Raw genomic sequence first — 16,947 nt, 5'->3', positions numbered from 1 at the left:
GAAATAACTACATTCAGCAAAGAACAGGGACAGCCAGCAGGTTTATTACATCTCAGGAAAATAAAGGAATCCCATACCTTTATTTTCTCACTAGTATAATAAATTGAGCATCACTACCAAAGCCATGAATCCTTTATCTGCAAATGCCCCTTCATGTACACTCCGCAAAGTTTTTTGCCAGGGGAAATAACCTGAAGCACTGACTTCAGGAAGTCTTGACTGTAACCAGTCTGTCACTTTGGAGTTCATGGCATGAAAAAAGGAAAGTAATCTTTTGGCCAATGAACAGTACAGAAGTTCCACTTAATTCTTCTGTAAACAGTTTTCATTTTGCTCTTGTGCTCCTTGTGCATCTGCAAGTTATGTGCTATAAGCAATATAAAACTGCCAGAGGAAACCTTCAAACACTAGTATTTTTCCTCTCAAATGGTTTTAGGAGCTGAAGAGTTTGGGGGAATGGCATTCCACAATGCAGCATGCTCGGGCATGCACAGCACACAACAGTATTCTCAGGGCAACAAGGGAAGAAGGCTAGGTTGCATAGGTTGCCCTGTCCAACATCTGCATTGGTTTTGCCCCATTTTCTTTGAAGATGGTTCTTAGGAAAATGGCATCTCTCTCCCATTAACTCCTTCCTGTTTCTTCTCAACAATTAACAGTCCAACAGCGGATCAAGTTGACCTTCCTTCCTCAGAAATCATTTGACCTGTATGGCAAACTTTGTTTGGCATAAAAGCTTGAATCATACAACTGTTTGTATCCCTCTTGCACTTGTGTGGCTAATAAAAGTTTATATTTGGCATGGACAGACAGCATTGAGTTGTTCTGTTATCAGAGTAGACAATCCTGTTTTCCTGCTAGTCCTCATGAAGGATTACAATATAGCAGCACTGCAAAACCCAGCTACCAGATTAGCTCTGTCTGGCCCAACTCTCTGGCAATTGTTGCAGGACCCTCTGGAGTTCCAGCAGTGGATCAAGAGAGAGTACTTCTGTGGAGAACACCTGCCCCACCAAAACCAAACAAGGTTGAGTGGGACCATTGCAGGCACAAGTTGTGGTAAAACTCCATCTGTTTTTGTCAAAGCACACACAGCAGAAGAGCCCATCATCTGTGCAGCAGTACACATGCCAGGTTGTGTGAGCCATGACTGAAAACCCAGGCATTACTATTTTCTGTTGCTTGAAACCATCCTGTTTCTGTCACCAGTGGAGGAGACAGAAGCCACAGAATTAGGGGGAGTGAAGAGGGAGCAGGACAACAAAATACACAACCTTAATTAGAAAAACAGCAGTCTGTGTTCAGGATGGAAGAACAGCATATGTCAAGACATGGACCTGTTCAGGTACATCGTTTCTGTTGTATGCTTCTGTAAACTGCTCTGCACAGTCCTGCTCTGTCGCCGTCCCTACTTTGTGTCAGTTTCACCAATCTTGAAGTTCAAGATTAAAATCAGGTAGCAACAGGGCTATGTGGAAAGTATCTCAGAATACAGTGAAACCAACCTGTTCACCCCACATGCAGGGACATCTGCTTCTCTCAGCTTGGCCCCAAGGGGAAGAAATAAGAGCAGAAACTGCTACTGCTTCACCTGAAGGGAGAGAAGGGAGAATCCTTACTTGTTTCAGTCATTGGAAAGAGCAGCTTTATGTTTTGGGAAACAGAAACCTGGAAGTAGCAGGAACCAATATACTGTGATCCTGCTAACAGCCCCACTGGGATGGGTGGCTATACATCTCAGCATGATGAAAGATGACGATTTCTCGAAGTTACAGTGCAGAGCTGACAAGCTTCAAGACAATATCTTGCTTTAGCACATCAGTAGATGGTCCCTGCACTATCAGCTCTCCATTGCTGACAAACTCAAGCCATGCTTCTCTGAACAGCAGTGTTACTAAACCACTGTTATGACCTGAGAGCTCCTGCCTGAAAGGCTGTTGTACACAAGCACTTAGTAGACAGGGGAATATGGAGAAATGCTTCTCAGCGAGGTTGTTAAGATGGAGAGAAACTTCCACTGTACTTATAGAGCAGGAAGATAGAGTGGTCCAAGAAGCAAGAAGAGTGTTAGCTGGTACAGGGCAGGTCATACCATTTCACTGCTCCATGCTTCAACTTTCACAGTTATCATAGAGGGCAGGAGCTGAGCAATATAAAGCTTACATAAATCTATGGATGGAAAATGCAAAGAAAAGGTAGGGCTTATTATCTAAAGATTTTGCCCTTCTATCACGTAGGGCTACTTCAACAATAGTCCTTTTGATCCAAGGGCAAGACACTCACTTCCTCTATACAAAGTTTCTTCTCGTGGTTAGGGCTGCCCTTGGATGTTCTACAGAGTACAGTACAGCAGATCTTCAACAGCTTGGAGAATCTTCAAATGTTAAAATTTGCTAAGGAGAGATCACTGAATTCTATTTGCTCTAAGATGCAACCCTCTCAGGCTGTCATAAGGGTGAAGGGACAGCTCCATTAATTATGCATGTCCAATAAAACTTCATGCAAGTGAGAGAAGATAATAGATGCAAAAGAGCAGGTGAGCCTGCTGCTCCTATCCTAATAAGCTGAATTAGGCAGGGGGAAAGCTGAAATGGTGAAAAGCAAAATACCAGAAGTATGTAGAAAGGTTCCTGCCTCGGCCTTTGCATATGAGTAGCCTGTGAGAGAAATGGCCTATTCCAGGCTCCACATACTATCAAGTGGAACATCACCTCCAGTCCCCCTCTTTCAGTTGTGCAGGACTCAAAATAACATGGCACTCTCCACAATAAGAGGGAAGTGTGGCATTTCTACTGCTTATTATGGAATGGCCAAGCACTCATAGTACCACATATCCATGGTTTAGACAGTTTTTTCTTATCATCAATTTCACAGCTGCTTTGTTAAGTCTCAGTCATCTCTGGGATCACCACGCCCAAGAAGATGGAGAAATGCAACGCCTCTCAAGTATAGATAGAACTGTTACCCCTCAACAACTTATTAGTGCAAGTTGCAGTTCTTCTCATGCATGTTTCCAGCTCCTCAGAACAGCAGGTGGCTTGTGAGAAATTGCTTGGCAGAAGACCAGCAGCAGAGCAAAGGCAAACAATGCCCGAGTCTACTTTAAAAACATATCTGAGTGGCAGAGAAGGCCCCTGTCTGCTCCCTAACTCAATTCCTCCATCTGCAGCTTCTGCACTGTGATTCTGCTAAGAATTCAGAAGTAATCACTGGTGCAACTGAAAAAACATGCCAAAACAGAAACAGAGACCGAGCTCAGCTGTTCTCTGCATTTATGTCCATAGTGCTCCTTCACAGTCACCCATAAAACACTTCAGCTACTGGAGAACATGGAAACTGGCAATGGAAGGCAAATAAACAGGACTCTGGACTCTTGATGTTCTGGTACCTTCCTCAGCTAAAAGCAAAACAACCAACCACTTCCACTTAAGTCAAGCACATCCTGTACAGCCTTTGCTGTTTGGAAGCTTTGACAGAGATAGGAAAAGAACAGTCTCATCTTCATTAGATGCTCCATTCCAGTCAGAGAAGAGTTTGCGCTGGTATTAAAGATGTCAACTTCCATGTGAGTTGTTATTAAGGATGCTGGATGACAGTGCAGTGGGCAGAGGAGTCTGTTCCAACATGGTCCTGACACTGCGAGGGGCTGCTCTGCTGCCTTTTCTCAGGAAAATACAATGTTTTGTGAATCAGATCTTTGACAGCAGAAACATCATCTCTTTCTAGAGAAAAGGGAGAAAGACAGTTGTTAGGGATTCTCAACAGGGAGTATGAAAGCCCTTTTCCTTAAGAAGTACTTGGAACGCTAGTTCCCAGCACATCACCTGCTAGCAGCCCTTTGACTTTTTTCCTTCACCTTTACTGCACTCACCCACACTCAGCTGCTGCAGGAGACTTCCAAACTCTGGGTCACAATCCAGTATTTTCAACAGGTTGGTTGACTCCATTCTCTCCAGCTGCACATCCCAGTAGATGTAGATCTTCTGATTGAAGCTGACATAAACTAGGCAGGGGCTGTTCCTTTCTCCTTTGCATGCATAGAGGCCTGCAAAAATTAAGTGTGGAGATCTGACTACTGATCTGTATAGAGAAAGCAAATTGGTAACTTCTCATGATCAAGTACCAAAGTTGTTAGCAGAAAGCAGGGAGCACTTGGGGTGAGCAGCACAGACATGGACTTGATCATATGAAGTCCCTTTGAGACAACCCAAGCAAGTGTCTCTAAACTGTTAATGAATGGAGCTTTGGGATTTACAAGCTGCTTCTGGCAGGTCTAAAAGAGGGGACTGAGCAAAGCCAAGGCTCAGGCTGGTTCCATAAGGCTCCTTATCTCCATTTGAGAACAGCTTAGAAGTCTGCAAATTACAAAAGCAGTGGGGAAGACAAGAGGTCACTACAGCACTCTCAAAAAGGACAGGGGAAAAAAAAACGAAAACAGACAAACAACCATCAAATCCGATCCCCAGGCCCACCCCCCCAAAAAAAAAAAAACAAACAGGAAAAAAGGCAACAAAACCATCACAGACAAACCTCAGCATCACCTCCTCCCACCCCTACTTTTCCCAGATGCCACTAGATGAAAGATTAGCTGGGCCTTTTGCATTATTCGTACAGGGAAATTATTCCCCACTGCAGACAGACAAAAGGATTTCAGGTCTTCCCGAGGGCAGTAGCAGCTTTGAGTGAGATGCTGTGAGGGCTGCCTTTGCAGTCAGGCTCCTCACCTGCACAGAATGCACTGACATTCTCATCTGCTTGAAATCTGGCAACGGTCCGACTGTGGTCAATGATGTATGTCTGACCATCCCATGCACAGGCAATCACCTCCTCATGCCCATTGCCCTGCAGGAACCATAAGATCACATATTAGCATGGATCAACTATTCCCAGAGGCAGTCAGTATGTTTTCTGCTTGTTCAGAGACAGAACACTAACATCTGAACAAGATGTCACTTTTGGATGTCTTGTCCAGCCATTTTGGACTTGTCCAGACTTTTTGCACCTTGAGACCATCTACCTCTTCTCTATCATAATCCTTACATATCATAAGAGTTTGTAGCCAACTGGGGTATATTAGTAGCGTGCAAAACCATTCAGCTTTGCAATAAGATAAAACAGAATCTGGGGAACAAAAGAGTTCATAGCAGGATGCTGGGCTCATTAGGTCAAACATGCAGACCCACCTCAACCTCTTGCAGGTGGACAAACTGACATGAATACAGAATGCTCTGGCACAGGCCAGGGATAACCATAGCCTTTTTCAACTGAGTGATACTCCCTCTGCTCTTCCTAAATTCATATACAAAAAGCCATCTTGAGTTTCCATCTGTACCCCTCCCAGTCCTATTCACAGACACTCACAGTAACATCCAGCTTTTCAAGAGCAAACAGCTGATGATCCACCTGCACAGACCAGAGCAGCCTGTCTGCTCCCTCCATGAGTTTCAATGTCCCTGAAGGGAAACAGAAAACAATACTGTCTTGAGAATATTAAAGGGGAGCAGGTATTTGCTAACACTGGGCCCTGCACACTCCCTCAGCACTTAGGGTCTGTAGGCAGAGTATATGGCCCATAGTACAGGCTGTGGTTGATAGCGGAAGACACAGTCTCAGTTCTGGGAAGGACAGTTTCTCTCTACCAACAATCAGGTTCCAGCATCCATTTCCTTTACTGCTTTTGGAAACAACTCAAGTCCCTTCAAGTACAAAGACACATCTATGCTGTGGTTTAGAAGCTCCTGTCTACACGAATGGCACTGTTGAACTGCCATCTGAAACAGTTGTCTGACTACTGAGTAAGCAGGCAACTTAGGAGCCAGCAGATGAAAACTCTAGCTCTCCAGCTCAAGCTTTCACTGTGTCTTTTGGCCAATGACCTAGGCTCTTCATCTTCCTTGCTGCAGCATGACTTCAATAATTCTAGTGCCATAGGACCATACAAGTAACTAATGTTTGTAAAGTACTTTGAAATACACTGATGAACAGACTGTACCAGGGAAGAGGGAAAGGCAGATACTAGTGACAGACAGAAAACACAACAGGTTTCCTACAGATAGCAAGCCTGTGCAATGTAATACCCAATTCAGTAAAGAAGAGAAAGACAGGTTCAGCTTTAATATGTTTCATCATATCCTCAGATACAGGCATGTTATCACACACCTGACAGTGACACTTCTTACCTTGGCTCCTGTGTTAGCTTTCATATATGTCAGCAGAAGGAGTCTTTGAATCAAATTCTCTTGCAGGAACCAGGATTTCTGAAACCCAGCTCCAACTTCTTTCAAAACCAAAACCTCGGAGCCCCTGGCTCCCTGTTTTGAACTAGTGATAGGCCTTGGCCATCCCACAGACCTTTCTTCCAGGATAGTAGTAGGACTTACCATCCAGAGTACAGAGAGCAAAGAGACCTGAGCCACTATTCTCACTGGAGCAGCCTGTAAATGCAGAAGAGAATTACAGGAATTGATGTTGTCCACTCCCTCTCCTGAAAAAATTATCCAAACCAAGGTGATCCACCCTGCCTCCTTTTTTTGCCCAGCTTTGACATTTTGTTTAGCAAATATATGCAGATTCTTGCAATCAATCATAAATCATGCTGGCTTTTATTTGTAGAGCATCGGCATCTCAAAACCCAAAACCTCTGGTTTGCACTGATATAGGCATATCTGGCTCTGCTGGCTGCTCCTAGGAGTCTCTTTGTACCACATATGCACTTGCAGGCCCATGGCAGTTCTGATTTTAGTGGACTGCATCGCATCCTCACGATGCTTCAGAAATGCACAAGCACAGGAAGGACCATCACAAGGGACAAAGTGAAGAACAGCTTAAGCCAAAGAAGAGTATTACAACTGTACCCTCACTGCTTCTTTCAAGGACAGGAACATGGTCTTTGGCTGTTCCAGGAAAGTGCAAGGTAAAGAAAAAAAAGTAAGAGGTCCCACCAGAGGGCCAAACCCTCAGTCACATTAGCACAAAAGCACCTCTATGGCAACTCCTGAATGAGTCTGCAGAGGTCATGCTACCAATTCTATTGTTTTTGCTACAGAAAAACTGCACAGAAGTTGTCATCTTCCAGCAAACACTTGTCAGAGGCTAGAGAGCCCACGCTCTATGAGCAGATTAGACATCTGCCTTCATACTCATCTACACACTCAGCCCTGGCATTTCTAGACTATGCTTATACAGCTGTGAATTTCCTCCAAGCAGTATCCTCTCCAAACCCTGTATATCACAGTTGTGTGCAGGACAGCACTGACAAATACAACTAGTTAAATCTGAAGAGGGTACTACCCTTTGCACTGGGCTGCTTCAGCCTTTCAATATACTCTCTAACTAGCTACCAGTCAGAAGAGACATGCAAGGTCAGTTTTGAAAGTGCCATCACACTTGGTAGGGGAGGACTGGAGTTGCATTCAACTACAGCTGCATTTGAACCTTGCAGCGATGAATGTAGGAGGGACACTTGCTCCCTGAGGTCTGCAGGGACCCAAGAAACCTTGCAGTCAGGGACAAATGAGCAGAGCTGAAAGCAAATGGGCTGTTTCCTCAGAATGACGTAATACTGAAAGCCTACCTCAGATGCCTATAGACAGCTCCAAACTACAATACCCTGCACATTCCCGGGACACAGACTATCCAAATTCTGCAGATCAGCTTAGAGTAAACAGTCAGTGAGCACTCTATTGCTCCTAGCTGACATTTATCCAGACAGGTTCTGATCCAAAAGATCTGCTGTGTCCCCCTCACAAACTGGTTAGCATGGCAATCTTCAGCTCTTTCATTATTAATGGCCCAGCATCCGTGGGCTTTTCACCACCTTGTCTTCATCCCTTATTCTGTGTAACTTCATTTTTCACAGACACCTTTCATTAGATGCAAGGCTTTGTTTGCAGTGAAATAACTGATTTCATGTTCTGTTGACCATGTTGCTTGAAGCAGCATCCGAGATGCTGAAAACATGACAAGCTCAGGAACTAGGGAGGAAGGGTATTATGGGGAAAGGGAAAAAGAGGGTGCTCTTGCCCCCCAGCTCTAATTACACTGGACAGCCTAAATCATTCTCAGAGAGCACTGCAGGGGGTAATACCTAGACAGAACACATGCAGTTGGATTCCAGGTAGCTGCAGACAAGATAAAGTGATCTGCATCAGGAATTTTCCACCTTCTTGTATTATGCCCACATGCTCCAAGGCAGAGTGAATGCCGCTTTTTCTCCATAGGTACCAAAACAGTGTTCAGCAGGTGCACCAGGCGCAAGTCAGAGCACAAAACAGTTACACAAAGGAAGCAGCGGCAGTGTTTAAGAAAAGTCTGGATGCAACAGCAGTGTGTCAAGGCTGAGAGGAGTCAGCAGCTGTGGAGAGTTTAGATACAACTGTTGAACAGAAGACACTGGAAGGAGAGAGAGGACAATGAAATATGCAAGCAGCTTTGGAGGGGCTGTGACTAAACAGGTGACTGAAGCGCAGGATATAGCTGCCTGGTATCCAGAATCAAATGCTGAAAAGCACAAAAGCAAGAATAAAGATGAGGCTGTGGAAAAGAAGAGATGTATCTAGGGAAAAAGAAGAGAGCATAAGCTGCAGCCATGCAAAACGAAAGATCAAGGACATCTGTAGGAGCAAGGCATGGTAGCCATTCAGAATAACTAAATGCGGGCTAGTGGAGGCTGCAGAGAAACTGTTGTGCTAGATGAAGAGTAAGAGTTATCTAGGGAAGGACAAAGGCTATAAAAAGTTCAAATGCAAATATCCAGCTCTCTTCCTTTGGAAGCTGCCTAATAGAAGATGAGTTCCCTCTGTTCTTGCAGCTGTCTCCCACTGTTATTTTTCAACCATGGGAAATGTGATTTAATGCTGGACTGACATATTGAAAAACTATCAGAGGCAACTGCTGGGCCAGAGACCCCAAGCTCCTAATCTCTCACCTCGGCCAATGCTACCAATTAGATGAGTGGAAACATTCTTGTTGTGAATTCGTCCCGATGTCTGGTGTAGAATAACATCTCGAATAGGGGCCTCGCTAGGGAAAAGAGAGACAAACATCAAGGAAAGGTTAGGGAACCATGCCTGTGACTCTGGCAGAACAATCTCAAGAGCAGTGTACTCCAAAGGTCTACAAATTCAGAGATTATCTGATGGAGTTTGTGCATAGGTTAGTCCTTTAATGGTAAAGACCAAGGAAAAGGAAGCATGCCACCTAGGTATGAAAGGAACTTACTAATGTTTAAAAAACAAAACCAGAATTATTTGATGCATCAGAAAACTGGAAAGAGCCAAAAGAAGTCAGTAAAACATGTATTCTAATAAAGAAAAAAAAAACTGTATCATTACTGTCATGTAACCCTTGCTGCTTTTCACTCAGGAAGTGGTTCTACTTGGGGTTGAAGAGGCTCATCAGAGATCATGCCGGGGCTGGGCTTCTGGCTAGGAGGGTACCATTCCACTAAGCTCTCTAAGACACCAAGAAGACTTGCTTAGCTCCCCTCCTGCTGCAGTTTTTTGGGTCTGCCTTAAAGTGTCACAGGATACCACAGAAGCACCTGAGTTCCCCACCAGAGTCCTTCCAGCACCAAGGACAATAACCTCACTGCTCATCCAGATTGCTTTGGTTGTGATCTACAGCACTGGCTGCCAGGGCCATTAGGAAAACCTCCAATTACTACACCTAGAAGAAATGAGTGAATGAACCTGAAGTGTCATCCTAGACTTCAGACTAACTGGGCTTGGCCCAGCCTTTCAGTTGCTACCCTTTCCACCATTAGATAGGTCACCAGACTGCCCACCACCCTTCCTCTGGAGATCTAGGTCATTCATTTCCCTGCTTTAACCCCCAGTACTGCCCCTCTCAGTGAGCTGGTTTTGCAACTCTACTTGCCCAACCCAAGGAGAAAATAGTGGGATAGAAGGAAAGCAGCAGTATTCACCTTTTGTGATACGAGACATGAACAGTAATCATGGAAGCCTGGATGTAGGTGGGCCTAAGCCTGAACTCCCCATAGTACAGCAGGTCACTGAAACAAGGACAGGTGACAGCAACCGCCCACCCTCAGAAAGGTGGTGTCACGATGCTCTCTTGTGACAGGCACCTACAGAAGAATCTCCTCATCTACCCCATCTACTCACCTGCTTGGGGCAGAGCTGTCCCTTCCCTCTGTCATAGCCTGCTGCTCAGAATCCCACGTGCACAGCAGAATGGCATAACCACAGCCTGGCTGAGACACCATCATCTCCGGTGAGCCATCAGGGCGTGGGTTCACAGAGAGACTGTCCACCTATACTCGTAGAATATAAAAAAAAAAAACATGGGTAGAGTTGAACCAAGAACTTTGAACACCTCAGAAGGTTTTGCTGTGCTCCTTGTACCTAAATTTGAATATGGGAAATCTTCTGAAAGAGCTGAGCTGGAGCTGAACAAATCCAGTTAGAAGCAAAATGTCCAAGTTACAGTAAAAGGTTTTGCTTCCCTACCAAAAACCACTTAAGAACACAGTAGTATTTTCCACTAATGCTCTCTATTTGGGTGAGAGCAACTGATTGTTTCCCAGACCAACCCACCAGCTGCTCCCTATATACAGAACAACCACTGGGCAAATCTCCTTTCAAGCCATCAACACGACAATTGCTTCATTCATAGGACTGAGATTTTGTGCTTCTTCCCTTGGGAGAGCCACCTCTTGAAGACTGTATGACAAGTTCTGCCCTGAATATCCTGTTTCCTTACCTGACCTTCTAGCAGCCATTTCTTCAACAGGACCAGCTGCCCAGAGACATGGTCTGAATTCTCCAAAAAGTCCTCCCAGCGGAAGGCACGTACCACCCTGTCAGTGTAACCCACCACCAACTCACACTTCCCATCTCCATCTGCAACAAATACAAGGAGAAAGATGGGCTGTCTCAGGCTTTCATAGCCCCAAGACCCCCAGCATTCAGAAACCATTGTGCTGGTTTCCATCAGGTAGCATCCCCGAGGACCCCAATCCTGTAATGAGAATTTGCTCTTAAGGAAAATTTCTGTAGTTCTTCCTTCTCTCTCCCATGACTTGGCTGTGGTTTGTTAAAACACCTGTTTCCGCACGACAGTTATTTCCTTCTGCGAGTCCCAGATACTTTTTCCCTGCACCTCATACCCACAAATGCCCTCAGCCTTCACTCCCACACCAGTTTTCCAGCTTACCAATGTCACTGATCAGCATGACCTTGGTGTTGGCAGGTATATGCTGCTTGAACACTGGCTTCTGCTCTTCTGCTGTAGCCAACTCATGGTGGCCTGAAGCATCTGGGTGTTTTGAAGTTGGAGAAGTCAGGTCAAAAAGATGAAACCAGCCTTCTGCACTCACCGCCACCACGAGATTCTAAGAGGGAAGAGAAAAACCTTTCAGTTTTTCCTCTTTTAGAAACTGCAGAAGCTGTCCCACAGCAGAGCAAGGGAAGATACAAGGGTAGATCCATCAAGATCAATGACTGCTACAGAGGGAACAGAAGGAGGCTTTTGGCCAGCCTACAAAATACTCAGGTACTGCAGGGTCCAAACTCTTGTCCATCCTTGTCAGACTATGATATCAAGCCAACGTGTGCATGCAATCCCCAAACATTGTGTGGCCTTCTCAGTGCTCAGTTCAGCTCTGCTCCCCACTGGAGCACATGTAGCTGCAGTATTTTAGGTAGGGTGCCCACACCAGGACTTTTGGACTCAGTGGTCCTGGTTTCACACTCAGAAATGTCAATCCAGCAAAAAGTCATATTAGACCCAGTGAAATTTGCTTGGGAGTCTAGACTATTCTGTGGCTTAGTCTTGTTTAGATGACCTTAAATGCATACAGCTAACTGGCAAGAAGGGCCATAGCCTACAGAAGGGAACAGCACAGAGCAGGGCAAAAACTACTGAGGAAAAGGAGTAAAAAACCACCAAAGCCTTGTGGCACTCACACATCGGGACTTGCAAATCTTGCTTTCTGAAAACAGGATGGTTTTCCTTGCTCAATAAAACTAAAACCTGCATCTAGCTCACAGACAGATACAGGTTATATGTAAACAGAAGAACAGTTTTAAAACAATAGTGCTAACTCTATGAGCAAGGGCAGGATATGATATTACCCTGATCTCCTAAGCGCCTCCCACATACCCCACAGACATAGCTGGGAAGAGTTTGGCTGCTCTCACCTTTCCTTTATTGCATACATCTCCCACACCAACACATGTGAGCTGCAAGAGAAAAGGCAGCCATACATGAGAGAAGGCAATCCAAAATAGCAGTTGAGAATAAGCCTATGTCCTACCCACTCCTCTCTCCTAAACAGTCTCTTGAACTCTAAACAGCTTTTTCAAGGACAAAGAGCACAGATTAATGGACAGAAACACATCTGCTACACAACTGCCCTGGGGCAAAATCCACAGTGCACAGCAGCACGGTCAAGATGGGACAGAAGCCCAGTTTCTGTGTTTGTTCAGCACTTTGCTCTTCACTTCTTGTCCATGGGCTAGCTATGGGCAAAAGGAGGGTCTTGCATAACTACAAGAAAGGCATCAGAACCAGTTCTGGCTGCCATTGCCCTCTGGTCTACATATTCCTATGCAGTAGTCAAGGACAGCTGGCTACACATACATCTAAAAAAGGCCCCAACCATTTAAAAAATTTGTCGAGAACTGACCATTCCTTGGCAAGATCGCACAGCCCAGGGTTTGCTGTCGTCATTCTTGTAAACAAAGAGTTTCCCGTTGGTGTCTCCCACCACTAGCTCATTCAGCTGTACAAGAGAATCAGGTTAGTAAGAAGAAATTCACAATTACAGTAATAGTATTTCCACACAGTAATAATTACAGAATATCTAAAAATCACTCAGTGGGAAGAAGCAAAACAAGATTCAAGACAGCCTCGAATCAATAGAGAAGGTCTTGGAAAAAACAAAACCCTAATTTTACTCCCACAAATAAAAGAGCTGGAGAGTGGATCCTTTGAGCAAAATCCCATTATCCACTGCTTCTCTAGCAATTGTTTCAGACATCCTGCTTTGCTAACCTCATCATCTTGTTTTCCACCCTTCAATCTAGATTGAGTTCATCTTTCTCTAATCACTTGAGGAAGATAATAACAATGAGAAAAATATAACCACCCAGAAAGAGGCTGCAAGAACACCTGCAATAGACTTACACTGGATGTTCAATCTCACTGATGAAGGGATAAAGATCTTTCAAAATGGTGATTATATCTTTAAAGACTGCTAAAAATCACCAAGCACCGCAGCTGATGAGCCTATTCCTGCTATCCCATCTTCTGCATCATGCTTCTGTGTATTTAAATTGTGTGCACTTCATAATTCCCTGCACACATTACCCCACATAAAACAACTTCTTTTGGGAAAATTTGTTTTATTATCCACCGCATTGTTAGCCATGACACTTTTTTAGGATAGCAATATAGACCTGTAATAAATTGTGAATAAGAAGGAACAGTTTACATACATCTGGTTAAACTAATCTCTTTCTAGTTACAAACAAATCAGACCCATCAGAAACAAGCATTTATGAGACTGACAGGAGCATTCCCGATACACATCCATCCACTCTACAGGTCAACACTGAAACTTGGCTCTACCCTGTTTGTGATCCACTATGTCCCAGCAAAGCATTTCCCCACACCTCCACATCCCCACCATCGCAAGCGGAGAGTATGTCTCTTTGAAACTAAAATTTCATCTCCCTGCTAGCTATACATCACCCAAGTCCCATGCCAAGGGTGCCTAGCTCATCTAATGGTGATGGAAGCACTGACCAGCTGTAGCTCAGAACCACTAAAACACTCAAGTTTGCGAAGGGCCTCTGGGGGCCCTCTCATCCAACCCCTGCATCTCTTACATTGATCAAGCCCCTGTCAAGCTCTGAGTTCCTCCGGGGGTGAAAGCCCCACCACCTCCTCCAGGAACCTGCTCTGGTGCCTTACTACCCACTCGATGTTTCCCCTCACCTGTGTTAATTTCCTTCGCTACCTGCGACTGCTGTCCCTTGCCCGGCCACTATTCACCTCTGACAGGGCTAGGGTGGCGGCTGCAGGCAACCCCGGGAGGCTCCTCAGACCGACCACGCCTGCCTCCCGCGGAGGCTCGCAACTGGGCACGCTCCAGCCAAACTGAGCCTAGTACTCGGCCTGCGGAAGCACCACTTCCTGCGGCCTGCTGCCACGGGCCCGCCCGAGCCCCGCCAGCCTAGCCACCACCCGCCCGCGTAGGCCCACAGTCAGCCACCCCCCGCTTCCGGACCGCGTCGTTGTCGGCATCTCCCAGGCAGATGGCGTGCGGGAAGAGGCTGCCAGCGAAGTCGAGCGCCACGCACTGCACGTAGCTGACGGACCGCATCCCGCCGCCGCCACCCGCAGAGGCGGAACTCCCGGCGCCGGCCGCCAGGCTGGGGCGAGGGCGAGTAACGGCGGCTCCGCAGGTACGAACTTTGCCTGCGCAGCCGCGGAGCACGCGCAGGGCAGCGAGAGATCACGTGAGGGCACGGTAGGTGGGGAGGAGGCTCCCGCGGGAGTGGGGCTCGCAGCAGGGAGGGGCCGGCAGGCTGGTTGCAAGCGTCGCGCGCCTGTCGAGCCCCATCAGCGTGACCGCTCCTCGGGCGCGGGGCGCCCCGCCGCACCCCAGCCCCGGTTTTCAGCGACCAGGGCGACTGAACGGCCAGCGCAGCCTCACGCTCCAGGCAGCCGGGCCTACGGCCCTTTTGCCGAGCGCCCGCCGCGGCACGCTGCGCGTCCCTGTGGCGGCTCAAGTGCCCGACCGCTGGCCCGTCACCCTCGGCGACCCAGCCGCCCCTTGCCAAGCAAGTAACAGCCGCCAGAGCAGGGGCCTACCAGTCCCAGTTGCTGTTTTACATTATCCAGCCCGTCTGAACAGCAAAACTGTTTCTCCACTGCCTTCTGCAAAAGAGCTGTTTAATTCCTGATCAGATCCAAGGGCACAATCATACACACCTGACAGCACTGCAGTTTCTTTGTGTTTCTGTTGCAGGTTAGCCAAACATCAGTTGCTTTCGTTTTCATGGGTGACAGCGGAACAGGACACTTCTGTTACTTCAAAGATACTGTATGACTGTTACAAGAATAGCTCACAGGATAAAGTATTTATAAATTGAGATAGACATGTATCATTCACAAAGTCATTATGGCAGTTATTTTAAGCATTCTTGTATAAGGACATAACTAATTACATGCATAACTTCACTTATACACTACTATGCCATCTTCTGCTGGCAACCAGACCCATTTTTAAAGACAGCACAGGACCTCCTTTCAGCTGCCTCAATAGGGCATGTTTAGTGGCTGTAGTAATTTAGATTCTTAAAATATTTCCTAGTTAGTTTTGCAGTAACAATGAAGGCAAAAATCATACTTTAAGATTGCCCACAATTAACCTACACACCCTTAATTCTAGGAATTTTTAGATGCTCCACAGAAATAATATTTTCGCTTTCAAAAATGTTGAATAGCAATTCTTGTGGAACATCTTTGAAAAAAACTGTTGTTCAAGAATTAGAAATGGCCCTATGATTCTTTCATAGCAACATTTTCAGCCACAGGGGCTCATATTTCCAGTAGTTATCCCCAAAAAAGTCAAGCTATTTCCTTGCTGGAGAAGAACTCTTGCTTGACACTCCTGCTCCATATTGTTCTTGTGTGTCTGGAAACCCCCTCTTGTAAAGTCAGTTGACAGACACTTTTCATACCTTCTTGTAACATTGCGGTTAGTCATGCTTTGGTACAAAGTGTAAACAGTTTTCACATATGCATGGCTGATACTATTGAATCAGAACTCATGAAAAGCACCTGCCTTACCTGGCAATGGCAAGATTTTACTAAGTAAATCAAAACAGCATTTCCTTAAATGCGATGACCAAGTCTTTTATCCTGCTCCTTCTCCTATACCCCCCTCCATGTACTGAAACTCAAGGGGCACTGCTACATCATCCACAGAGCAGTGCAGTTCACAGCTTCCTCAGCTAGCTCCAACCCCAAAGCAGGTGGTGACCTTCTTGTCTTGGCTCTGGGGACAGGACAGCATGTCAAGCAGGCCTTAACGCTTTGATGACAGTTCAGTGATAGGTCTGCCAGGCCCAAGCTGGTGCTCCTGCAGAGGCATATACAGGCAACCTCCTGGCCCCTAAGAAAGCCATGACTAACTGCATGCTTATACAGTACTTTCATCTCAAAAGAGACCAGGAATTCAAACAAAGATTTCAGATGTCATGCATACTAAAAACAGGGATACTCTCCGAAATACACAAACAATTCCAGGTCATCCCATGCCAGGGATAACATACCTTTCTCAGTGCAAACAAAAAAATCCCATTTCTGTATCTGAAAAAGAAATTATCTACCTCCTGCAGTCCGCAAAAACACATCCCTGTTGCTAGAGGGCCTCAGAACAAGACAGTGGAGATGCTGAGTTTAACTCTACATAACAGCATAAACAGAGAAGACAAGTTTTAGTATTACATTCCATGCCTGCAGACAAACAAAAAAACCCCACCACAACAAAAAAGCCCTCACAAAACCCAAAAGCACACCCGCCCCCAAACAAGACAAAATACTGCAGAAAGAAACACAGTATCAAGTAATATTTTTCTTGTGGGATGGGGTAAGCAGACATTAGAATCGCTCAAGTTTGTAGTTCATTAGAAATTAGAAGTATTTGTAATGTGTTAAACTATAACAACTTATTTTGTCTTCAAAACCAGTCACTTTCAGGTATAAATAAAAGTGTCTTTTTTTTTTTTCCTGATCAGTTTTACAATGTGAGGGGGGAGATAAAGCTAGCAATATGAACAGAAAATAAGCTTTAAGTATAGATTACAGACTTGCTTTGTGTAGTTTTCACCAACATTTTTTCTTTTGCAAATAACTGGGTAAATACTGCATCGACTATTGTTATAATTTGCTATGGCAATGAACAAACACCAC

General features: G+C 45.5%; 1 protein-coding gene across 7 annotated transcripts in view; it reads right to left on the bottom strand.

Annotated features, from left to right (window-relative positions):
- Positions 1-16,947, bottom strand: part of ITFG2 (integrin alpha FG-GAP repeat containing 2) — a 25,946-nt gene extending 8,999 nt beyond the window's left edge. For 2 of the 7 annotated variants that reach the window (XR_011741417.1, XR_011741418.1), the window contains exons 1-12: positions 14,255-14,472; positions 12,650-12,745; positions 12,162-12,203; positions 11,176-11,353; positions 10,723-10,862; positions 10,125-10,273; positions 8,927-9,021; positions 6,381-6,434; positions 5,362-5,453; positions 4,725-4,842; positions 3,872-4,045; positions 78-3,722 (exon numbers count right to left, since the gene is read on the bottom strand). Coding sequence is in view for 4 of the 7 variants with exons in the window: in XM_065849329.2 (XP_065705401.1) it covers positions 3,577-3,722; positions 3,872-4,045; positions 4,725-4,842; positions 5,362-5,453; positions 6,381-6,434; positions 8,927-9,021; positions 10,125-10,273; positions 10,723-10,862; positions 11,176-11,353; positions 12,162-12,203; positions 12,650-12,745; positions 14,255-14,350 (1,380 nt within the window). In the remaining 3 variants the exon portion in view is untranslated. Of the gene's footprint in view, positions 1-22; positions 3,723-3,871; positions 4,046-4,724; positions 4,843-5,361; positions 5,454-6,380; positions 6,435-8,926; positions 9,022-10,124; positions 10,274-10,722; positions 10,863-11,175; positions 11,354-12,161; positions 12,204-12,649; positions 12,746-13,149; positions 14,233-14,254; positions 14,473-14,961 lie in introns of those variants that run through there. The other 5 variants (XR_011741419.1, XM_071814962.1, XM_065849329.2 and 2 more) reach the window with 5 other exon arrangements.

The sequence above is a fragment of the Patagioenas fasciata genome, chromosome 1 (genome assembly GCF_037038585.1).
Source record: "Patagioenas fasciata isolate bPatFas1 chromosome 1, bPatFas1.hap1, whole genome shotgun sequence".
In the NCBI taxonomy this organism is placed as follows: domain Eukaryota; kingdom Metazoa; phylum Chordata; class Aves; order Columbiformes; family Columbidae; genus Patagioenas; species Patagioenas fasciata.
This window is presented reverse-complemented; position numbering and strand designations above follow the sequence as displayed.